Genomic DNA, 26,183 nt, shown 5'->3' with positions numbered 1-26,183 from the left:
ACTAAGGCTGGGAACTCAAAATCCAGGGGTATTCAATATTCAGGAAGGATAGACAGAAAGGAAAAGGAGGTGGGGTAGCGTTGCTGGTTAAAGAGGAGATTAATGCAATAGTAAGGATGGACATTAGCTTGGATGATGTGGAATCTGTATGGGTAGAGCTGCGGAACACCAAAGGGCTGAAAACGCTAGTGGGAGTTGTGAACAAACCACCAAACAGTAGTAATGAGGTTGGGGACAGCATCAAACAGGAAATTAGGGACGCGTGCAACAAAGGTACAGCAGTTATCACGGGTGATTTTAATCTACATATAGATTGGGCTGACCAAATTGGTAGCAATACGGTGGAGGATTATTTCCTGGAGTGTATAAGGGATGGTTTTCGAGACCAATATGTCGAGGAACCAACTAGAGAGCTGGCCATCCAAGACTGGGTGTTGTGTAATAAGAGAGGATTAATTAGCAATCTTGTTTGCGAGGCCCTTTAGGGAAGAATGACCATAATATGGTAGAATTCTTCATTAAGATGGAGAGTGACACAGTTAATTCAGAGATTAGAGTCCTGAACTTAAAGAAAGGTAACTTTGATGGTATGAGACATGAATTGGTTAGGGTAGACTGGCAAATGATACTTAAAGGGTTGACGGTGGATAGGCAATGGCAGACATTTAAAGATCACATGGATGAACTTCAACAATTGTACATCCCTGTCTGGCGTAAAAATAAAACGGGGAAGGTGGCCCAATTGTCGCTAACAAGGGAAATTAGGGATAGTGTTAAATCCAAGGAAGAGGCATATAAATTGGCCAGAAAAAGCAGCAAACCTGAGGACTGGGAGAAATTTAGAATTCAGCAGAGAAGGACAAAGGATTTAATTAGGAGGGGTAAAATAGAGCATGAGAGTAAGCTTGCAGGGAACATAAAAACTGATTGCAAAAGCATCGATAGATATGTGAAGAGAAAAAGATAAGTGAAGACAAATGTAGGTCCCTTGCAGTCAGAATAAGGTGAATTTATAATGGGGAACAAAGAATTGGCAGACCAGTTGAACAAATACTTTGGTTGTGTCTTCATTAAGGAAGACACAAACCAACATTCCGGAAATACTAGTGGACCGAGGGTCTAGCAAGAAGGAGGAACTGAAGGAAATCCTTATTAGTCAGGAAATTGTGTTAGGGAAATTGATGGGATTAAAGGCCGATAAATCCCCAGGGCCAGATAGTCTGCATCCCAGAGTACTTAAGGAAGTAGCCCTAGAAATAGTGGATGCAGCGGTGGTCATTTTCCAACATTCTATAGACTCTGGATCAGTTCCAATGGATTGGGGGGGTAGCTAATGTAACACCACTTTTTTTTTTTAAAAGGAGGGAGAGAGAAAACAGGGAATTATAGACCGGTTAGCCTGACATTGGTAGTGGGGAAAATGTTGGAATCAATTATTAAAGATGTAAAAGCAGCGCATTTGGAAAGCAGTGACAGGATCGGTCCAAGTCAGCATGCATTTATGAAAGGGAAATCATGCTTGACAAATCTTCTAGAATTTTTTGAGGATGTAACTAGTAGAGTGGACAAGGGAGAATCAGTGGATGTGGTGTATTTAAAATTTCAAAAGGCTTTTGACAAGGCCCCACACAAGAGATTGGTGTGCAAAAATGAAAGCACATGGTATTGGGGGTAATATATTGACGTGGATAGAGAACTGGTTGGCAGACAGGAAGCAAAGAGTAGGAATAAACGGGTCCTTTTCAGAATGGCAGGTAGTGACTAGTGCGGTGCCACAAGGTTCAGTGCTGGGACCCCAGCTATTTACAATATATATTAATGATTTAGACGAAGGAATTGAATGTAATATCTCCAAGTTTGCAGATGACACTAAGCTGGCTGGCAGTGTGAGCTGTGAGGAGGATGCTAAGAGGCTACAGAGTGACTTGGACAGATTAGGTGAGTGGGCAAATGCATGGCAGATGTAGTATAGTGTAGATAAATGTGAGATTATCCACTTTGGTGGCAAAAACATGAAGACAGAATTTTATCTGAATGGTGACAGATTACGAAAAGGGGAGGTGCAACGAGACCTGGGTGTCATGGTACATCAGTCATTGAAAGTTGGCGGGTACAGCAGGTGGTGAAGAAGGCAAATGGCATGTTGGCCTTCATAGCTAGGGGAATTGAGTATAGGAGCAGGGAGGTCTTACTACAGTTGTTCAGGGCCTTGGTGAGGCCTCACCTGGAATATTGTGCACAGTTTTGGTCTCCTAATCTGAGGAAGGACATTCTTGCTATTGAGGGAGTGCAGCGAAGGTTCACCAAACTGATTCCCGGGATGGCAGGACTGACATATGAAGAAAGACTGGATCGACTAGGCTTATATTCACTGGAATTTAGAAGAATGAGAGGGGATCTCATAGAAACATATAAAATTCTGACGGGATTGGACAGGTTAGATGCAGGAAGAATGTGTCCGATGTTGGGGAAGTCCAGAACCAGGGGTCACTGTCGAAGGATAAGGAGTAAGCCATTTAGGACCGAGATGAGGAGAAACTTCTTCACTCAGAGAATTGTGAACCTGTGGAATTCTCTACCACAGAAAGTTGTTGAGGCCAGTTCATTAGATATATTCAAAAGAGAGTTAGATGTGGCTCTTACGGCTAAAGGGATCAAGGGGTATGGAGAGAAAGCAGGAATGGGGTACTGAAGTTGCATGATCAGCCATGATCATATTGAATGGTGGTGCAGGCTCGAAGGGCCGAATGGCCTACTCCTGCATCTATTTTCTGTGTTTCTATAAGACAGGGTCTAGTGTAATATAAACAGAGTCATGGTCTAGTGTAATATAAACAGAGACAGAAACGGAGACACTTCCTGAATTGATTCAAATTTAAATTGAAACCAGGTTTGCAGGCGTGATGCTCTATTCACACATCGAAGGTGAGAGATGCTGTGGGACACACGCTAAGCCCAGTCGCTGAAAGTGATTAACAGACTGGGTTTTGTGTTCAGTGATCCCGGGCGTGTTACCGATACCTTCGCTGGATACCAAGGCTAGGAGAGGCACTCTGGAAGGTATGGGGAAGTGGGACTTTTCCCTGAGAGTAACTGAAGGTCTGAGAACTGAAATAATCTCGAGTTAGAAAGGAGAAAAGGCCCAAAAATGGAGCAGTCGGTAACAGGACATCAATTAGTCTCCTCTTATCTTGGAGACATCAAATATCCACACTGTGTTATTTGAAATATCAAAATATTAAACTCCAGCCCAGTTATAGGGGTTATTAACATCAGCAGAAAAAAACTCCAACTGACAGAATGAACACGATTCAGTCCGGGATGTGATTAACAGCAGCAATAAGCAGAATCCAAATCTTGCATCACTTGTGAACTCGCTGGTGTCTCAGCAAGGTGAATGACTGAGTGAATGCCTTCCCACACATAGAGCAGGTGAACGGCCTCTCGCCAGTGTGAACTCGCTGGTGTCTTAGCAGATGTGATGACCGAGTAAATCCCATGCCACACTCAGAGCAGGTGAACGGCCTCTCCCCAGTGTGAACTCGCTGGTGTGCTAGCAGGTTGAATGAGTTAGAGAATCCCTTCCCACACTCGGAGCAGGTGAATGGTCTCTCCCCAATGTGAACTCGCTGGTGTCTCAGCAGGGTGGAAGACTGAGTGAATCCCTTTCCACACTCAGGGCAGGTGAACGGCTTCTCACCGGTGTGGACTTGATGATGTGTCAGCAGGTTGGATGACCGAGTGAATCCCTTCCCACACTCAGAGCAGGTGAACGGCCTCTCCCCAGTGTGAACTCGCTGGTGTGTCAGCAGGGTGGATGACTGAGTGAATCCCTTCCCACACTCAGAGCAGGTGAATGGTCTCTCCCCAGTGTGAACTCGCTGATGTTTCAGCAGGTCGGATGACCGAGTGAACCCCTTCCCACACGTGGAGCAGATGAATGGCCTCTCCCCAGTGTGAACTCGCTGGTGTATCAGCAGTTGGGATGACTGAGTGAATCCCTTCCCACACACGGAGCAGGTGAACGGCCTCTCCATGGTGTGACTGCGCTTGTGTATTTCGAGATTGAAAGATCGGCTGAAGCCTTGTCCACACACAGAACACGCGTAGTTTTCCCCCACTGTGAACGGTGCTTTCTGCTTCTATATTCAAATGCCGATGATATTCTGGTCCTGATTAATCAAATGACTCTATTAGATCTTGATGTGATGTTTGGTTTGAGCTTCCAGTCTACAAATCCTCCCATTTTAACACACTGTAAAATGAATTACAAACAGGAAAAGGGGAGGGTGAGAGAGAAAAACACAAAGGCAGGTTGTGAAATTGAGCTGAACTAATCTGGTTATTTGTGCGGCTGGCATCAATAAAAAGTGACCATGAAAGCTGCTGTATTGTCATTAATACCCTACTGGTCACTAATGTCCTTCAGGGAAGGGAACCTACCACCCGGTCTGGGTCTACACAAGACTCTGGTCTCTATGGGAGGGGAGAGCGAGGTGGGCGGGGCAAAATGGAGGGATTTTATACATCTGCAACTTTACCAGAACTTTGACAGAACCTCCAAAACCTGCGACCTCCAGATGGATGGACCAGGACAGCAGGTGCATGGAAAAACCATCACCACCAAGTTCCCCTCTCTGTCTCACACCACCCTGACATGGATATATATCGTTTTTCCTTCATCGTCACTGGGTGAAAGTCCTGGAACTCCTTTCCTGACATTCATAGAATCACAGAAATTTACAGCACGGAAGGAGGCCATTTCGGCCCATCGTGTCCATGCCGGCCAAACAAGAGCTATCCAGCCTAATCCCACTTTCCAGCTTTAAGTGCACATCCAATTATTTTTTAAATGTGGTGGGGTTTCTGCCTCTACCACCCTTTCAGGCAGCGAGTTCCAGACCACAGTAAAGAAATTTGCTCTCGTATCTCCTCTATACCTCCCCCCAATTACTTTAAATCTGTGCCCCCTGGTTGTTGACCCCTCTGCCAAGGGAAACAGGTCCTTCCTATTGACTCTATCCAGGCCCCTCATAATTTTATACACCTCATTCAGGTCTCCCCTCAGCCTCCTTTGTTCCAAAGAAAACAGACCCAGCATCTCCAATCTTTCCTCATAACCAAAATTCTCCAGTCTACGCAACATTCTTGTAAATCTCCTCTGCACCTTTCCAGTGCAATTACATCTTTCCTGTAATGTGGTGACCAGAACTGCACATAGTACTCCAGCTGCAGCCTAGCCAGTGTTTTTTACAGTTCAAGCATAACCTCCTTGCTCTTGTATTCCATGCTTCGATTAATAAAGGTAAGTATTCCATATGCCTTTTTAACCACCTTATCTACCTGGCCTGCTCCCTTCAGGAATCTGTGGACATGCACTCCAAGGTCCCTTTGTTCCTTTACACTTTTCAGTGTCGTACCATTTAATGTGTATCCCCTTGCCTTGTTAGACCTCCCCAAATGCGTTACCTCACACGTATCTGGATTGAATTCCATTTGTCCCTGTTCCGCCCACCTGACCAGTACATTGATATCTTCTTGCAATCCGCAGCTTTCTTCTTCATTATCAACCACACAGCCTATTTTTGTATCATCTGCAAACTTCTTAATCATACCTCCAACATTTAAGTGCAAGTCATTGATATATACCATAAAAAGCAAGGAACCCAGCACTGAGCCCTGCGGAACGCCACTGGATACAGCCGTCCAGTCAAAAAAACACCCATCAACCATAATCCTTTGCTTCTTGCCTCTGAGCCAATTTTGGACGTAACTTGCCACTTCGCCCTGGATTCCATGGGCTATTACTTTCGTGACCAGTCTGCCTGGATCTCATGGGCTATTACTTTCGTGACCAGTCTGCCATGTGGGACCTTATCAAAAGCTTTGCTAAAAAGCACATACACTATATTATACGCACTGCCCTCACCTACCCTCCTCGAAAAATTCATTGTGGGAGCACGTTCAGCACATGGACTGCAGCGGTTCGAGGTGGTGGCTCACCATCACCTTCTCAACGGGAAACTGGGAATTGGCAATATATGCCCACATCGAATGAATTTTGAAAATCTGTATATATGTAAAATGGACTAAAGGTCTCAACAGAAATACTTGTTCCAAAAACAATACTCTTTTATATTGTGTGGACAGTGTCTGTTTAACAATCTAATCTCCCCCAGAACCCAACACCCCCGACAGTCCCACATGGGGAATTGTTGGTCCCACTGGGCCCAGAAATACTGGGGGTTAAACCCAGCAGCTTCTCCTCCATCCCCACTCCAGCTCAAACTGATGCAACAAACAGACCCACACAGGAGACCCGACACTGACTGCCACATCCAGCGCCCACCCCGATAGTGGCGGCCCAGAATTGCTGGGCCTGCTGTATAAATGCAACTTGTTGTTGTCCTTGTGTGGGGGAGGCTCTCGCTTCCCCCGGGGTTTCCTGGTATCGGGGCCCTGGCCACACGTCCGCCGGCTCTGACTCGGGGCCTGAGACCCACACTCGGTGTTGCTGAGGCCGCGCTCGCTCCGCTCAGTCTCCCGGAGCCGCACCGGGCATGCTCCCTGCAGGAAGGCAGTCCCTGGGGACCAGCCCTTCCCGAGCCTGCGTGCTGCCCCCCTGCTGATGGAGATAGGGCGTATTCCAATGTACGGAGCACTCTGGTAAGAGCATACGCCATTTTCTGCATTGTGTTTCCCTGGAGTTCCTATTCGGAGTTTCAGACACTCAATGCCAAGTGGACCAGGCGTTTAAAGGTCATTCATTTCCCTCGTCCCATGTTGCTGTTAGTTTAAGGTACAGAGATTGGTTTCCCTCACTATGCATCTGTTTGTGATATTTAGAGAAGGAAAGACTTGCATTTATAGAGCACCTTTCACAACCATCTGGACGTCCCAAATGCTTTACAGCCAAGGAAGTACTTTTTGAAGTGTAGTCACAGTTGTAATGTAAGAAACGCGGCAGTCATTTTATGCACAACAAGATCCCATTAACAGCAATGTGATGATGGCCAGATAATGTTTATTTAGTGATGTTGATTGATGGATGAATAAGAACATAAAAACATAACAAATAGGAGCAGGCTAATCAAAGTTTTGGCCAGGACACAGGGATATACTTGCTTTGGAGGCAGTTCAGAGAAGGTTCACTAGGTTGATTCCGGAGATGTGGGGGTTGATTTATGAGGAAAGGTTGAGTAGGTTGAGTCTCTACCTCACTGGAATTGAGAAGAATGAGAGGTGATCTTATTGAAACGTATAAGATTATGAGGGGGCTTGACAGGGTGGATGCAGAGAGGATGTTTCCACTGATAGGGGAGACTAGAACTAGAGGACATGATCTTAGAATAAGGGGCCGTCCATTTAAAACTGAGATGAGGAGAAATTTCTTCTCTCAAAGGGTTGTGGATTTGTGGAATTCGCTGCCTCAGAGAGCTGTGGAAGCTGGAACATTGAATAAATTTAAGTCAGAAATAGACAGTTTCTTAAACGTTAAGGGAATAAAGGGTTATGGAGAGCGGGCAAGGAAGTGGAGCTGAGTCCATGATGGATCAGCCATGATCTTGTTGAATGGTGGAGCAGACCCGAGGGGCCGTACGGCCCACTCCTGCTCCTATTTCTTATATTCTGATAACTCCCCTGCTCTTCTTCGAAGTAGATCTTTTACCTCCACCTGAGCAAGCACATGGGACCTCAGTTTAACGTCTTATTGGTACCTCCGACAGTCCAGCGCTCCCTCAGCCTAGATTTTTGTGCTGACATCTCTGGAGTAGGACTAAAACCAACAACCCTTCTGACTCAGGCAAGGGTGTTACCAACTGAGCCACAGACTGACACATGGACAATGGCACACCTTTCTGCACCTTTAGTAGTTAAAGTAACATCCTTCCTATTAATACTGAGTCACATTCTCTGGGGAGACTGCTTTCTATTTTGGTGGCTTCAGCCTTTAAAATTCTCATCCTCCAGCCTTGCAACCCTCTGGGACCCTGCGCTCCTCTAACTCCGGCCTCTTGTGCAACTCCCACTTCCCTCGCTCCACCATTTCCGGCTGTATCTTCAATTGCCGAGGCCCTTAGATCTTTGACCAAGCTTTTGGTCACCTGTCCTAATGTCTCCTTCTTTGGCTCGATGTCATTATTTGACTGATTACACTCTTGTGTACATCATAACTCTTCCCTCTAACACCATGGATCGGAGCTTGTTGCTTTCGTCTCAATTTCCAGTAAGACCTGGATGGCTCCCAGAATATCCCGGTGACCAGGACTACATGCAGCATACCAAGTGTAATGTGACCAGGCAGCTTCGGCATTACCTCTGGGTATTGGAATTGAACTGATTTGACAATATGATCCAACATGCTGCTTCCTTTGTTTATTGATGAGCCACACCTTTTAGGATTGATGAGTGGTGACTCAACTAACACCCTTCCCACTTGTCGAGTTCTTTCACACACATTTCTATTTTTCCCTGATGAGCTTTTTTCTATAGAGTTTCATCTGCCATTTCATTCTTTGAAAACTCCCTTTGTAAGATCCTAGTTGCCTCATCTGAATTCACATTCTTTCCTAACTTGGTGTCGTCTCCAAATTTAACTTTTATATTATGATTATGAGTCAAGGTCACTTTTGTCGACCAAGACCGGAAGGGATTTCCAGCATGGACCCCTGGGGTAACCCACTCAGTATTCTCCCTTTGCAACCTAGCTTCACATCGACAGTAATTAATCAAGATGACATTTCACCATGTAAACTACTGACCTTAGTTTGTAAAGAAGTCTCTCAAGCAATACTTTATCAAAGGCCTTTGGATGTCCAGGTACAATGCTCCATTTAATTTGGGATATGCCCCACTAGATAACTTGGATTATCTAAAAAGGTTTAAGAAGTTGGTTAGACAAGATCTGTCTATTAAATCTGATTCTCTCTCCACAGATGCTGCCTGACCTGCTGAGTATTTCCTGTTTTTATTTATAATAGAGAAGTTTGGCGGGAGCAGGGTTGGGAGATTAATAAACTGCGGGTAGGCCGCGCCGCACAGTTTATAAAGCCGGAGAACGGCCTAAGGGCTCAAATGTGATCCAGCGGCCCGATCTGTGTTCTGCCAGACGGCGGCTGTGAGGCCTTTTCTCGGTGAAAGGCCCGGGTTACGCGCCGGCATCTTGGTGGAGGAAAGACAGAATGATTCCCCGTGCAGCACGGCGCATGCGCGGCCATCTTGGTGCAGGAGCAGCGAGTGGGCGGGGCTTCAGGGTTCCAGTGACCAGGAGAGAAAATCATTGACTGATCGATTTTATTCTCACTCTGCACACAGCGGGTGTAAAACTGAACCCAACCAGAGCAGAGGGAGAGAGAAAACTGGGAGTGGAGGAAAGAAATGTTGGAGATGTGCGATGGGTCTGGATTTCAGCACAGGGAGGAGGGAGAGTTTGTGGGACAGGGATTTACAGCTTGAGGGGAACAAGAGAGGAAAGAATGTTCCATAGCAACTAGAATTGTCTGTTCCGAATTTCTGTCCTGTACTTACAGTGCTGACTTTTGTAGAATCCTTTTACAGAGTGTTAGGAGAGGATTTACAGACGGGAATCTTAACCCAAACATCACGTCAACATCTGACAGTCACTCGATTCACCAGGACCTGAATATCATCGGCCTTTGAACGTGAAAGGACAATTGATTGTCTGTTCTGTCTGTGGGAAAAGATTTCAAACATCAGTGTGACTGATAAAGCACTGAGACACACACATCCGAGTGAGAGTATTCCAGTGCATTGACTGTGGAAAGAGCTTTAACCAGTTACACAGCCTGAAAAAACATTGTTCCATTCACAGCGGGGAGACACTGTACACTTGTGTGTGTGGACGAGGCTTCAACTGATCGTCCAACCTGGAAAGACACAAGGACACCCGCACCACGGAGAAACCGTGGGAATGTGGGAAGAGATTCAATTATCTGTCTGATCTGGAAATTCATTGACGCAGTCACACTGGGGAGAGGCCGTTCACCTGCCCCGTGTGTGAGAAGGGATTCACTCGGCCATTTCACCTCACTGAACACAAGTGAGTTCACACTGATAAGAGACTTTTTAAATGCTGTGACTGTGAGAAGAGCTTTAAAAGCAGAAATAATCTGCTGGCACACCAACACACTATACTGGGGAGAGGCTGTTCACCTGCCCCGTGTGTGAGAAGGGATTCACTCAGTTATCCACCTCAATGAACACCAGCGAGTTCACACTGGTAAGAGACTTTTTAAATGCTCTGACTGTGAGAAGAGCTTTAAAAGCAGAAATAATCTGCTTGCACACCAACACACTCACACTGGGGTGAGGCGGTTCACCTGCTCCGTGTGTGGGAAGAGATTCACTCAGTTATCCACCTTGCGGAAATACCAGCGAGTTCACACTGGGGAAAGAGCTTTTAAATGCTCAGATGAGCTGAGTAAACACCAGCTTATTCACACTGATAAAAGATCATTCAGGTGCTCGCACTGTGGGAAGAGCTTCAGGCAGTCATCAACCCTCATTGTGCACCATACAACTCCAGGGAGCAGTGCGAGCTGGTGCAGGAGGGCGACGGCAGCGAAGAGTGACATCATCAAGGTCCAGGTCAGTGATTGGAGCGTGGGCAGATACAACAGGAGCGGCGAGGTCGGGGTGAAGGAGCGGCAAGAGACTGTAGAGGGATGTGATCGGGGCCCAGGGGAGGAGTGAGTTCGGGGCCAGGGGCAGCGCGGGCCAGCCCATACTGCGATACGTGCACACACGAGGTCCGTGCAGCAGAGCTGGTCTCCAGTCGTCTTGGGTAATCCTTGTCACTGGAACAAGACCTAGCTGTCAAGCCCATGTTGTGGCTGGTGTGCAACAGCCACCACACGTTAAAAAAATCCACGCACAGGCATCTCCCACCCTTAAGGATGTAGTTCGGGTGCTTCATTAAAACACCTGTGAACTCATCCTTTTTTTGGCATGGAAGCAAGTCATCCTCGTTTCGAGGAACTGCCTATGATGATGCTGACACCAGTGAGTTCACACTGGGGAGAGGATGTTCACCTGCTCTGTGTGTCGGAAGGGATTCACTCAGTCATCCTACCTCACTGAACACAGGCGAGTTCACCGTGATAATAGACCGTTTAAATGTTCTGACTGTGAAAAGAACTTTAAAAGATCACAAGATCTGCGGAACCACCAGCGAGTTCACACTGGGAGAGGCCGTTCACCTGCTCAGTGTGTGCGAAGGGATTCACTCGATCATCCCGCCTTCTGATCCAACAGTGAGTTCACAGGTGACTGCAGGGGTTGCATTCTGCTGTTAATCACATCCAGGACTGAACCATGTTTATTCTGGCAGTTGGAGTTTGTTTCTACTGATGTTAATAACTTTTATAGCTGGGCTAGTTTAATATTCTGTTCAAATGTCAAATAAATCAGTTTTCCTTTAAACACGAGATAAGAGGAGACTAATTAATGTCCTCTTACTGACTCTTCCATTTTTGGGCATTTTCTCCTTTCTAACTCTAGACTATTTCAGTTTTGATATCTTCGGTTACTCTCATGGACAAGTCCCAGCTCCCCATACCTTCCAGAGCTTTGGTATCCAGGGAAGGTATCGGTAACATGCCCGGGATCACTGAACACAAAACCCAGTCTGTTAATCACTTTCAGTTACTGGACTTAGTGTGTGCCCCACAGCCCTTTCGTTGCTTCTTTTAGTGAGTTGCTAGTTCTAGTCAACCCTCCCCTGACAAGCAGAAGCTTGCCTTGTGACGCATTCCTTCCATCTGCAGTTCATTGTAAAATCTCGGCAATACCGACAGGCCAAACACTGTTTTATCCACACAATCTGCCCAAACACACCGGAAACAAAGTGACTAATTAGATAACACCTGGAGGCAAACTCAGCTCTCGGGAGATTTTAAAAGGGCACTGCGCAGATACACTGTGCACAGCTCTGGTCTCTGTATCACAAAAAGGCAAGAGAGGCAGTGGGGAAAATGCAACAAAAGATTCACAAGGATGATACCAGAACCGAGAGATTATAATCAGGAAAGGCTGAACAAGCTGGGAGACGGCTGAGGGGTGACCTGATGGAGATCTTTAAGATTATGAAGGGGTTCGATAGGGTAGACGTAGAGAAGATGTTTCCACTTGTGGGGGAATCCAAAACTAGGGGTCATAAATATAAGATAGTCACTAATAAATCCAATAGGGAACTCGGAAGAAATGTCTTTACCCAGAGAGTGCTAAGAATGTGGAGGAGTTGAGGCAAGTAGCATAGATGCATAGTTTAAAGGGAAGCTAGATAAACATGAGAGGGAGAAAGGAATAAAAGGCTATACTGATAGGGTTAGATGAAGTGGGGTGGGAAGAGGCTTGTGTGGAGCAGAAACACCAGCATAGACCAGATGGGCCGAATGGCCTGTTTCTGTGCTGTAAATTCTCTGTAATCTCTCCCACCTTCCGTGTTTGAATAGAGCATCACGCCTGCAAACCTGTTTAAATTTGCCCTTTCCCGGGGTTTTCCCCTGAGCATGTGCTGGGGCCCAGTGGGCTTTCACTGCCCCGGGATATTTCCGGGTGTGTCTGCACTGCCCCTGGAATTCCCAAACATTGCCCCCTGGGTGTGGTTTCTTCCCATTGTCCCGTTGCTTGTTCCCTTCCCTGTGTTCACCTCCAGCCCTTGAACCTGAATCAGGTGTAAGAAGGACACACTCTGTATAAAGAGACACCTTGTGTTTTCTCCCACCACTTGAATCCCTCTTATTCCTCAATTCTAACCAGAGAGTATCCGCTGAGTGCTTCCCCCGCACCAATATCCTCTCTCTCTCATGTTGCAATAGTACCTTTAATCAATAAAGATATTCCCCCCATCTCTTCCAGTTTCCCTATCCTTTCTAAAGACCTTATAACCTGGAATATGTAACTCTCAACCGTGACCAGCTTGCAGCCATGTCGTACCCTCTACGCTGTGTTTGAGCCTCCAATTCACACCATTTATTTCTTGTACTCTGTCGTTAGTATATAAAACTCTATTTGGGCAAGAGATCCTAACCTGTCCCTCTGCCCTGAAGCTGTCTTTCTCTCTCCGTTTAACTTAACACCTTTCTTATTTGTCACCCATACTGCAACTACTTCAGTTATTGTAGTATTCCCTTCACCCGGAGAATCTATATCACGGTTTGTGAGTGAACTCTGCTCTTTTCCCTTTTTTATATTTAAACTATGATTTCTAGTAGTGTAAAGTCCTTTTACCTCCCTAATTACCCTTTCCGCTCGGATCTTGGTCCCAGCCTGTCCCAACGATACAGCTCCCTCCTGTCCCAGTACTGGTGCCAGTCTCATAAGAAGTAAGAGCAGGAGTCAGCCACTTGGCCCCTCGAGCCTGCTCCGCCATTCAATAAGATCATGGCTGATCTGATCCTGGCCTCAACTCCACTTCCCCACCCGCTCCTCATAACCCTTCACTCCCTTATCTTTCAAAAATCTGTCTATTTCCACCTTAAATACATTCAATGATCCAGCCTCCACAGCTCTCTGAGGCAGAGAATTCCAAAGATTCATGACCCTCAGAGAAGGAATTCCTCCTTATTTCCCTTTTAAATGAGCGACCCCTTATTCTGAAACTATGCCCCCTAGTGTTAGATTCCCCCACGAGGGGAAACATCCTCTCTGTATCGACCCTGTCAAGCCCTCTCAGAATCTTATACGTTTTAAAAAGATCATCTCTCATTCTTCTAAACTCCAATGCATATAGGCTGAACCTGCTCAACCTTTCTTCATGTGACAACCCCTTCATCTCAGGAATCAACCTCGCTAACCTTCTCTGAACTGCCTCCAAGTATATCCCTCCTTAAATAAGGAGACCAAAACTGTACGCAGTATTATCGGTGTGGTCTTACAGTTGTAGCAGGACTTCCCTACTTTTATACTCCATCCCCTTGCAATAAAGGCCAACATTCCATTTGCCTTCCTGATCACTTGCTGTACCTGGGAGTGTTGGATGGGACAGTGTAGAGGGTGCTTTACTCTGTATCTAACTCATGTTGTGCCTGGCCTGGGAATGTCTGGTGGAACCCCCGAGAGTGCTTCACTGGGCTGTTTAGAGAGAGATTTACCCTTTATCTAAATTATGCTGTACCTGCCCTAGGAGTGTTTGTTGGGACAGTGTAGAGGGAGCTTTACTCTGCAACTAGCCCATGCTGTACCTGCCCTAGGAGTGTTTGATGGGACAGTGTAGAGGGAGCTTTACTCTGCAACTAACCCATGCTGTACCTGCCATAGGAGTGTTTGATGGGACAGTGTAGAGGGAGCTTTACTCTGCAACTAACCCATGCTGTACCTGCCATAGGAGTGTTTGATGGGACAGTGGAGAGGGAGCTTTACTCTGTATCTAACCCACGCTGTAACTGGCATCTAGGAAGGCGCTGAACACCTCGAGTTTCTTCGCCGAGAGCAAGCTGAAGCCAAGCATTGACAGTGGAAGGAGCGCAGGGCAACCCAGGCACCCCACCCACCCATTCTTCAACCACCCTCTGCCCCATCTGTGACAGGTACTGTAGGTCCCGCATTGGACGCTTCAGTCACCTGAGAACTCATTTTTAGTGTGGAAGCAGTTCATCCTCGACTCCGAGGGACTGCCTGTGATGATGACATGATGATCTAACCCGTGCTGTACCTGCCCTTGGTCTGTTTACGGGCAATGTAGAGGGAGATTTAGTCTGTATCTAACCCGTGCTGTACCTGCCCTAGGATTGTTTAATGGGCAATATAGAGGGAGATTTACTGTGTATCTAATTTGTGCTGTCATCATCATCATTATGGGCAGTCCCTCAGAATCGAGGACGACTTGCTTCCACTCTTAGCATGGGTTCTTAGGTGGCTGTACAGTCCAATACGAGGACCACAGTCTCTGTCACAGGCGGGACAGACAGTGGTTGAGGGGAAGAGTGGGCAGGGAGCCTGGTTTGCCGCACACTCTTTCCGCTGCCTGCGCTTGGTTTCTGCATGCTCTCGGCTACGAAACTTGAGGAGCTCAGTGCCCTCCCGGATGCACTTCCTCCACTTCGGGTGGTCTTTAGCCAGGGAAACCCAGGTGTCAGTGGGGATGTCGCACTTTATCAGGGAGGCTTTGAGGGTGTCCTTGTAACCTTTCCTCTGCCCGCCATTGGTTCGTTTGCCGTGGACGAGTTCCGGGTAGAGCGCTTGCTTTGGGAATCTCGTGTCTAGCATAGAAACATAGAAAATAGGTGCAGGAGTAGGCCATTCGGCCCTTCCAGTCTGCACCGCCATTCAATGAGTTCATGGCTGAACATGCAACTTCAGTACCCCATTCCTGCTTTCTCGCCATACCCCTTGATCCCCCTAGTAGTAAGGACTTCATCTAACTCCCTTTTGAATATATTTAGTGAATTGGCCTCAACAACTTTCTGTGGTAGAGAATTCCACAGGTTCACCACTCTCTGGGTGAAGAGGTTTCTCCTCATCTCGGTCCTAAATGGCTTACCCCTTATCCTTAGACTGTGACCCCTGGTTCTGGACTTCCCCAACATTGGGAACATTCTTCCTGCATCTAACCTGTCTAAACCCATCAGAATTTTAAACGTTTCTATGAGGTCCCCTCTCATTCTTCTGAACTCCAGTGAATACAAGCCCAGTTGATCCAGTCTTTCTTGATAGGTCAGTCCCACCATCCCGGGAATCAGTTTGGTGAACCTTCGCTGCACTCCCTCAATAGCAAGAATGTCCTTCCTCAGGTTAGGAGACCAAAACTGTACACAATACTCCAGGTGTGGCCTCACCAAGACCCTGTACAACTGGAGCAACACCCACCTGCCCCTGTACTCAAATCCCCTCGCTATGAAGGCCAACATGCCATTTGCTTTCTTAACCGCCTGCTGTACCTGCATGCCAACCTTCAATGACTGATGTACCATGACACTCGGGTCTCGTTGCACCTCCCCTTTTCCTAATCTGTCACCATTCAGATAATAGTCTGTCTCTCTGTTTTTACCACCAAAGTGGATAACCTCACATTCATCCACATTATACTTCATCTGCCATGGATTTGCCCACTCACCTAACCTATCCAAGTTGCTCTGCAGCCTCAAAGCATCCTCCTCGCAGCTCACGCTGCCACCCAACTTAGTGTCATCCGCAAATTTGGAGATACTACATTTAATCCCCTCGTCTAAATCATTAATGCACAGTGTAAACAGCTGGGGCCCCAGCATAGAACCTTGCGGTACCCCACTAGTCACTGCCTGCCATTCTGAAACGTCCCCATTTACTCCTACTCTTTTCTTCCTGTCTGACAACCAGTTCTCAATCCATGTCAGCACACTACCCCCAATCCCATGTGCTTTAACTTTGCACATTAATCTCTTGTGTGGGACCTTGTCGAAAGCCTTCTGAAAGTCCAAATATACCACATCCACGGGTTCTCCCTTGTCCACTCTACTTGAAACATCCTCAAAAAATTCCAGAAGATTTGTCAAGCATGCTTTCCCTTTCACAAATCCATGCTGACTTGGACCTATCATGTCAACTCTTTCCAAATGCACTGCTATGACATCCTTAATAATTGATTCCATCATTTTACCCACTACCGATGTCAGGCTGACCGGTCTATAATTCCCTGTTTTGTCTCTCCCTCCTTTTTTAAAAAGTGGGGTTACATGCGAACTAGGTGACCTGCCCAGTGGAGCTGATCAAGTGTGGTCAGTGCTTCGATGCTGGGGATGTTGACCTGGTCGAGAACGCTAATGTTTGTGCGTCTGTCCTCCCAGGGGATTTGTAGGATCTTGGAGACATCGTTGGTGGTATTTCTCCAGCCACTTGAGGTGTCTACTGTACATGGTCCACGTCTCTGAGCCATACAGGAGGGCGGGTATTACTACGACCCTGTAGACCATGAGCTTGGTGACAGTTTTGAGGGCCTGGTCTTCAAGCACTCTCTTTTCCTCAGGCGGCCGAAGGCTGTACTGGAGGCAGTGCTGGATCTCGTCGTCAATGCCTGCTCTTGTTGATAGGAGACTCCCGAGATAAGGGACGTTGTCCAGGGCCGCGCCGTAGATCTTGATGTCTGGGGGGCAGTGCTGTGCGGCGAGGACAGGCTGGTGGAGGATCTTTGTCTTACTGATGTGCTGTACCTGCCTTGGGAATATACAGTGAGACAGCGTAGAGGGAGCTTTAACCTGTAACCCGTGCTGTACCTGCCCTGGGAGTGTTTGATGGGACAGTGTAGAGGGAGCTTTACTCTGTATGTAACCCATGCTGTTACTGACCTGAGACAGTGTAGAGGGAGCCTTACTGTGTATCTAACCTGAGCTGTACCTGCCCTGGGAGTGTTTGATAGGACAGTGTAGAGGGAGCTTTACACTCTATCTAACCCAAGCTGTAACTGGCCCTTGACTCTTTGATGGGACAGTGAAGAGAGAGAAATTACTCTGTATCTAACACATACTTTCCCTGTTTGAAGGTATAGCGTAGAGGGAGTTTTACTCTGTATCGAACCCGTGCTGTACCTGGCCTGGGAGTGTTTGATGGGTTCGTGTAGAGGGAGAATTACTCTGTATCTAACCCAAGCTGTAACTGGCTCGTGACCCTGTGATGGGACAGTGAGAGAGAGAAATTACTCTGTATCTAACCTGTACTTTCCCTGCCCCTCATAATTTTATACACCTCAATGAGGTCTCCTCTCAGCCTCCTCTGTTCCAAGGAAAACAAATCCAGCCTATCCAATCTGTCCTTATAGCTAAGATTCTCCACTCCCGGCAACATCCTCGTAAATCTCCTCTGTACCCTCTCCAATGCAATCACATTCTTCCTGTAATGCGTTGACCAGAACTGCACGTAGTACTCTAACTGTGGCCTAACCAGTGTTTTATACAGTACAAGTATAAACCCCCTGCTCTTGTATTCTATGTGTCGGCTAATAAAGGTAAGCATTCCGTATTCCTACTTAACCACCTTATCCACCTGGCCTGCTACCTTCAGGGATCTGTGGACATACACTCCAAGGTCACTTTGTTCCTCTACACTTCTCAGTGCCCTACCATTTAAGGTGTATTCCCTTTCCTTGTTAGCCCTCCCCAAATGCATTACCTCACACTTCTCTGGACTAAATGCCATTTGCCACTGTTCTGCCCACTTGACCAGTTAACATAAGAACATAAGAAATATGAGGAGTAGGCCATTTGGCCCCTCGAGCCTGCTCCACTTCTATGCCCGCTCCCCATATCCCTTTACACCCTTATCGCTGAAAAATCTGTCTATCTCTGCCTTAAAAATATTCAATGACCCAGCCTCCACTGCTCTCTGGGGCAGAGAATTCCACAGATTTACAACCCTCAGAGAAGAAAGTTCTCCTCATCTCAGTTTTAAATGGGCGGCCCCTTATTCTGAGACTATGTCCCCTAGTTTTTGTTTCCCCGATGAGTGGAAATATCCTCTCTGTATCCACCTTGTCGAGCCCCCTCATTATCTTATGTTTCAATAAGATCACCTCTCATTCTTCTGAACTACAATGTGTATAGGCCCAACCTACTCAGCCTATCCTCATAAGTCAACCCCCTCATCTCCAGAATCAACCAATGGGAACCTTCTCTGAACAGCCTCCAATGCAAGTATATCCTTCCTTAAATATAGAAACCAAAACTCTACGCAGTACTCCAGGTGTGGCCTCACCAATACCCTGTACAGTTGTAGCAGGACCTCTCTGCTTTTGAACTCTATACCCCTTGCAATAAAGGCCAACATTCCATTTGCCTTCCTGATTACTTACTGTACCTGCATACTAACTTTTTGTGTTTCATGCACAAGGACCCCCAGGTCTCTCCGTACTGCAGCACTTTACAACTTTTCTCCATTTAAATTATAATTTGCTTTTCTATTATTTCTGCCGAAGTGGATAACCTCACATTTTCCCACATTATACTCCATCTGCCAAATTTGTTTGACATCTTAATGAAGAAGAAAGCTGAGTACTGCAGCATCAACCGCACAGCCGATTTTAGTATCTTCTGCAAACTTCTTAATCATACCCCCTATATTCAAATCTCGATCATTAATGTATATCACAAAAAGCAAGCGACCTAGCACAAAGTCCTGCGGAACCCCACTGGAAACATCCTTCCAGTCACAAAAACACCCATAAACCATTACTCTTTGCTTCCTGCCTCTGAGCCAATTTTGGATCCAACTTGCCACTTTGTGCTGGACCCCATGGGCTTTTACTTTTGTGACCAGTCTGCCACGTGGGACCTTATCAAAAGCTTTGCTAAAATCCATATACACTACATCATACACACTGCCCCCATCGACCCTCCTGGTTACCTCCTCGAGAGAGATATACTCTGAATCTGAACCATGCTATACCTGCCCTGGGAGTGATTGATGGGACATTCAAGAAGGAGTTTTACTCTGTACCTAACTTGTACGATACCTGGCCTGGGAGTGTTTGATGGGATAGCTTAGAGAGAGCTTTACTCTGTATCTAATCCGTGCTGTACCTGTCCTGGGAGTGTTTGATGGGACAGTGTAGAGGGGTATGGAGAGAAAGCAGGAACGGGGTACTGAAGGAATGATCAGCCATGATCTTATTGAATGGTGGTGAGGCTTGAAGGGCCGGTGGCCTACTCCTGCACCTATTTTCTATGTTTCGATGATGGGGCAGTGTAGACGGAACTTTACACTGTATCTAACCCTTGCCGTACCTGCCCTGGGATTGTTTAAGACAGTGTAGAAGGAGATGTACTCCATACCTAACCTGTGCTGAACCTGCCCTGGTAATGTTTGACGGGACAGTGTAGAGGGAGAAATTACATTGTATTTAAACCATGCTGTACCGGCCCAGTGACTCTTTGATGGGACAATATAGAGGGAGCTTTATTCTGTATCTAACCCATGCTGTGAAGAAGGCAGGAACTTGCATTTCTATAATGACTTTCCTGCCTTCAGGTCCTCTCAAAGTGCTTTACAATCAATGAAGTACTTTTGACGCGTAGTTACTATTGTAATATAGGAAATGTGGTTCACCAGCCCTGGGTGTGTTTGATGGGACAGTGTAGAGGGGACTTTACTCTGTATCTAACCCGGGCTGTACCTGTCCTGGGTGTGTTTGATGGGACAGTGCAGAGGGGACTTTACTCTGTATCTAACCCGGGCTGTACCTGTCCTGGGTGTGTTTGATGGGACAGTGTTGAGGGGACTTTACTCTGTATCTAACCCGGGCTGTACCTGTCCTGGGTGTGTTTGATGGGACAGTGCAGAGGGGACTTTACTCTGTATCTAACCCGGGCTGTACCTGGCCTGGGAGGTTTTAAATGGAACCACATAGAGGAAGCTTTACTCTGTGTCTAATCCGTGCTGTGAAGAAGGCAGGAACCACCTTCAGGTCCTCTCAAAGTACTTTAGAAACAATGAAGTACTTTTGAAGTGTAGTTACTATTTGCAATGGAGGAAATGTGGTACACCTGCCTGGAGTGTTTGGGACAGGGTAGAGGGAGATTTACTCGGCATCTAACCTGTGCTGTCGGGTAGTCCTGACATCAGTAGCCAATGTAACCCCACTATTTAAGAAAGGAGGAAGAGAGAAAATATGGGAACTACAGACCAGTTAGCCTGACATCAGTAGTAGGGAAAATGCTAGAATTTATTATTCAGGATATGGTAACAGGGCACTTAGGAAGTGATAATAGAATTGGGCAGAGTCAACATGGATTTATGAAAGGGAAATCTTATTTGATAAATCTGTGAGCGTTTTCTGAGGTTGTAACTGGTGGAACAGATAAAGGGGGAACCAATGGATGTGGTGTATTTGGAGTTTCAGAAGGCATTCGATAAGGTGCCACACAAGAGATTATGAAACAAAATTAGGGCTCATGGGATTGGACATGGATTTAGGATTGGTTAACGAACAAAAAACAGAAAGTAGGAAGAAACGGGTTATTTTTGGGTTGGCAGGCTTTAACTAGTGGGGTACCAGAAGGATTGGTGCTTGGGCCTCAGCTAATTACAATCTCTCTCAATGTTTTGGATGACGGGACCAAATGTAATTTTTCCATGCTTGCTAATGATATAAAGATAGGTGGGAATGTAAATTGTGAGGAGGATGCAAATAGGCTGCAAGGAGATATAGACAGGCTAAGTGAGTGGACAAGAACATGTAAAATGGAATATAAATGTAGGGAAATGTGAAGTTATCCACTTTGATAGGAAAAATAGAAAAATAATGAGAGATTGGGAAATGTTGGTGTTCAGAGGGACCTGTGTGTCACTGTAAACGAATCACTGAACGGTAACATGCAGGTACAGCAAGCAATTAGGAAAGGAAATAGTATGTTGGCCTTTATTACAAGAGGATTTCAGTATGAGAAATAAAAGCAGGAGTGGGCCAATCAGTCCCTCGAGCCTGCTGCGCAATTAAATAAGTTCAGGGCTGATCTTCTACCTCAACACTTTCCTGCACTATCCCCATATCCCTTGATTCCCCATGTCCAAAGATCTATCGATGTCGGTCTTGAAAATACTCAACAACTGAGCATCTACAGCCCTCTGGGGTAGAGAATTCCAACGATTCGCCACCAACTGAGTTAAGAAGTTTCTCCTCATCTCAGTCCTAAATGGCAGACCCCTTATTCTGAGACTGTGACCCCTGGTTCTAGATTCTCCAGCCAGAGGAAACATCCTCCCTGCATCAACCCTGTCAAGCCCTGGAAGAATTTTGTATGTTTCAATGAGATCACCTCTCATTCTTCTAAACTCTGGAGAATATAGGCCTAATCTATTCAATCGCCCCTCAGAGGACAATCCCCCCATCCCAGGTATCAGTCTGGTGAATCTTCATTGTACTCCCCCTATGCCAAGTATATCCTTCCTTAGGTAAAGAGACCTAAACTATACACAATACTCCAGGTGTGGTCTCACCAGGGCCCTATATAATTGCAATACAAGAGTAAAGATGTCTTTAAGGAGGGGAAACAGTGAGTGTTGAACTGAACCCAGCCAGAGTCAGCACCTTCAGGGGAGAGAGAGGGAGGGGTACCAGTGAGTGTAGAACTGAACCCAGCCAGAGTCAGCACCTTCAGGGGAGGGAGAGGGAGAGGGAGAGGGACCAGTGAGTGTAGAACAGAACCCAGCCAGAGACAGCACCTTCAGGGGAGGGAGAGGGAAAGGAACCAGAGAGTGTAGAACTGAACCCAGCCAGAGACAGCACCTTCAGGAGAGGATAGGGAGGGGAACCAGTGCGTGTAGAACTGAGCCCAGTCAGAGTCAGCACCTTCAGGGGAGGAGAACCAGTGAGTGTAGAACTGAACCCAGCCAGGGGTATGTTGGCCTTTATTACAAAAGGATTTGAGTACAAGAGTAAGGACATCTTATTGCAATTATATCGGGCCCTGTTGAGACCGCACCTGGAGTATTGTGTACAGTTTTGGTCTCCTTACCCAAGGAAGGATAAACTTGCCACAGAGGGAGTGCAATGAAGGTTCACCAGACTGATTTCTGGGATGGGGAGGTTATCCTATGAGGATTGAGCAGACTAGGCCTATATGCTCTGGATTTAAGAATGAATGAGAGACGAGAGGCAATGACAACATTCCATGAACGAATAAAAGAAAAAGAATGTGTGAGTGAGGTGTTTAAATTTGATCAAGGACACCTGCCAAATTAGAGACACTCCCTGTCCTTCAGGACCTGTGTCCAGGGGAGAAGCTGATGGTTTATCTGATCAGCTTTGGGTTAAATGTTGTGCTCATCGAGCTGAGCACCCTGTGCCAGCATCAAACACTCTCCAGTCGGACACAGCACGGGTTAAATACAGAGTGAACCCATCGGTCTCTTCCCGACACAGATACTGAGGGACAGGGAGTGTCCGGGAGAATTACATTTCTCACTCAATAAGGTATAAATTGATCCTGTACCTCTCCCCATTAATCTTGGGCTTCACACGGGTCGAATCCTGCTCCTGTTTCTCTTCCTGTAACAGCACTGAGCTCAACCCAGCCCATAATGAGCAGGGCTCAGGGAGGTTAGCTGCTCGGCACTGCCATGGTGTTATAAAGCAGGGCCATTCAGCCCAGCGGGTCCTCTCCTTGTCCCTTTAAAGGTGGAGAGGTGGGACATCATGTCTCAACACACATCCCCCTGTTCATACTGAGAATCCCCGGGAAAGGGCCAGGGCCCAGAGCGTGGAACACAACCAAGGGGGAAAGAGGAGGAGCGAAGGGGAGGTAAATCAAGGAGTAGGGACTGAGGGCCACCAAGCTTCAGTTTTAGAGCCTGTAGACTTCAGGAGGGGAAGACCGAGTTCAGTAGTTTTATGATCCAGGGAGAGAATAAGAAGCAGATGGGGAGTCTGGTGTGGATTCCAGCACAGTGAGGATATAGGGGGAGGGAGATTGTGTGGGGCCATGTATTCGGGTGTCGGAGGGACAAGAGAGGAAAGGTCAGAGGAGCAATTACTGCAGCAGTGTCCATAAATAGTGAGAGAGAGAAGGTGGGGGTTAGAGTGAACCCTGGACAGTCTGTTAAACTGTCTGTTTGCTGTGACCAGCTTTCCTTCTGTTAAAAATAGCCTCCTGTAGCCCAGTGACACAGACAGCCCATTAAACTCCACCAATGTCCTTTGGTCTGGTGAGGTGTCCCTTTGTGAAACATGGGCTGTTGTTAAAGCTGCTGATTCTGACTCGCTCGCTGAGAAATAAGCTGCAGAACAGCCAACACCGTCAGCTTTCAGGAGACGTTTCACTTTGGAGATTGGATTGACCATTGAGTTTGACTAAATTGATAATAAAGTAACAATGCTGCTTTGCCCCGTGACAATAACAGATTAAATACAGTATTACAGGGACTCATTACCCTGGATGGTTGAAGTGGCCCATGTGATATAATACAATTTTCTGTCCTGTCAGATTTGGACATCTTGTAGATCCATCCTTTAAAAAGTTGTGGAAACTCAGTTCTCAGATAGATTCCACACAGTTTGTAACAAATGCTCAATCAGCTCATCTTATTGTCGAGACATCAAGGACCCGACACACTGCATGTGTGGGACACAAAGCTCATTTATTTTACGTTGATACGGATTAAACTCCAGCCCAGTTATAGGATTACTAACAGCAGCTTTAGCAAGCCTCAACAACCAGAATGAACATGGTTCAGTCCTGGATATGATTAACAGCAACAATAACAGCAGAATCCAACCCCTGTACTCACTTGTGAACTCGCTGGTGCCTCAGCAGGTTGGATAAATTAGTGAATCCCTTTGCACACTTGGGGCAGGTGAACGGCTCCCCAGTGTGAATTCGCTGGTGTGTCAACAGATCCTGTGTGATTTTAAAGCACTTCTCAACATCAGAACATTTAAATGGTCTCTTTTCAGTGTGAACAAGCTGGAGTGTCCTGACTTTGGATGAATGAGTGAATCTCATCCCACACACGAAGCCTGAGAATGGCCTTTTCCCAGTGTGAACTCGTTGTGTGTCAGCAGGTTAGATGAACGAGTGAATCCTTCCCACATACAGAGTAGGTGAACGTCCTCTCCCTGGTGTGCACTTGCTGGTGTTTCAATATGTTTGACGAGTGAGCAAATGTCTTTGCAGTGAGAGCTCCTAAACAATCTCTCCGGAGTGTGAACTCGCTGGTGTGCCAGCAGGTGGTTGGATTGACAATATCCCTTCCCACACACTGCACAGGCGAACAGCCTCTTACTAGCATGAATTTGCTGGTGTTTCAGCAGGTTCGATGATTCTTTGAAAGTCTTTAGACAGTGAGAGCAACTGAATGGCCTTTCCCCGGTGTGAAGGTGTCGATGAGTTTCCAGCACACGGGTAATTGAATCTCTTCCCACAGTCCCCACATTTCTACGGTTTCTCCATTGTGCAGGTGTCCTTGTGTCTCTCCAGTTTGGATGATCAGTCGAAGCCTCGTCCACACACAGAACACGTATACGGTCTCTCCCCACTGTGAATGGTGCGGTTTTTCAGGCTGTGTAACTGATTAAAGCTCTTTCCACAGGAACACTCTCACTCAGGTGTGTGTGTGTCTCAGTGCTTTTCCAGTCACACTGAAGTTTGAAATCTTTTCCCATAGACAGAACAGACAAACATTTGTCCTTCCACATTGAAAGGCCGATGATATTGGGTCCCTGATGAATGGAGTGAGTGTGTCAGACCTGGATGTGATGTTGGGTGTGAGTTAGCGGCCTGTAAATGCTGCCCCCCTTCTCTCACAGCCTGGAACAGCAGTTCACAAAAGCCCTGACTGAGAGTCCAGGATAGAAATTCACAACATTCTCTGCTCCTGGTTCCTGGCCCAGGGAAAGGCCGCGCATGCGCCCTACTGCCCCCTCAGCCTCCCAAGATGGCGGCCGTCCCCCGGGCCTGTCACCGGGAGAAAGACCCGCAGCTGCTCCCCGGGGGCCCCGCTCGGTGAAAGGCCGGAGCCGCAGGTTCTTGTTCGGGGCCTGAGACCCGCACACGGTGTGTGTTAAGGCCGAGGCCTCCCGGGATTTATTAACCCTCTCCCTCCACCCACCGAACTCTCACCCGCTGTCGCCGCTCCGCCTCTCGCAATTCGCGCATGCTCAGCTCACACTGCCCGAGTGATTGACGGAAGCTCCCGACGAATAGAAAGAGCGAGGGCGTGGCTGGAGGACCGTGCGGGCGGTTGGTCCTCCAACCAATCAGAGTGCGAGGGGCGGGCCTTGCAGCACCTAGTGGGCGGGGCTGAGCCCGGGTCTCCCTCATTGGCTGAAACTCTGCCCCATTGTTAAAGCTGATTTCTCTCACACTCCAGGAGGAAACGGGACCTTCCTGTTGTGGCTATCGGAGGGGAGCGGGTAGGTCCGAAGGCCTCCTCGTAGGACTGCTCCTGGGCACGGCCAAGGGTGCCATCAGCCGGTCCAGGCACCGGGCGGTCGAGGGAGTCGTTCAACCTGACTGCCTGCCTCTCTTCCGCTCTTACATCCGAGCCAGGGTGTCCCTGGAGATGGAGCACGCGGTGTCCACCGGCCTTCCGCGAGAGGTGGGCACCGGAGGGACTGGAGTGCATCATCACGCCCAGCAACCAAATTTTAATTTGATTTTACGTTTTAAAGTTTAATTTGTTTTAATTGCCGGTGCTTTTAGTGTCCCCCTCTCCTTTTATAGGGGGCACTGGAAAAAGGAAAAAATTTGATTTTAGTG

At 47.1% G+C, this 26,183-nt stretch overlaps 1 protein-coding gene across 8 annotated transcripts in view; it reads right to left on the bottom strand.

Moving 5' to 3' along the window:
* The window catches only part of LOC139273455 (oocyte zinc finger protein XlCOF20-like), a 45,428-nt gene extending 19,836 nt beyond the window's left edge, over positions 1–25,592 (bottom strand). For 3 of the 8 annotated variants that reach the window (XR_011595126.1, XR_011595130.1, XR_011595125.1), the window contains exons 1-2: positions 24,214–25,536; positions 9,529–9,691 (exon numbers count right to left, since the gene is read on the bottom strand). Coding sequence is in view for 1 of the 8 variants with exons in the window: in XM_070890361.1 (XP_070746462.1) it covers positions 3,701–4,037 (337 nt within the window). In the remaining 7 variants the exon portion in view is untranslated. The other 5 variants (XR_011595129.1, XR_011595127.1, XR_011595131.1 and 2 more) reach the window with 5 other exon arrangements.
* Positions 25,593–26,183: the final 591 nt, after the last annotated feature.

The sequence above is a fragment of the Pristiophorus japonicus genome, chromosome 9 (assembly GCF_044704955.1).
Source record: "Pristiophorus japonicus isolate sPriJap1 chromosome 9, sPriJap1.hap1, whole genome shotgun sequence".
In the NCBI taxonomy this organism is placed as follows: Eukaryota; Metazoa; Chordata; class Chondrichthyes; family Pristiophoridae; genus Pristiophorus; species Pristiophorus japonicus.
Note: the sequence above shows the minus strand (reverse complement) of the source record. Positions and strands in the feature narration are given on the sequence as shown.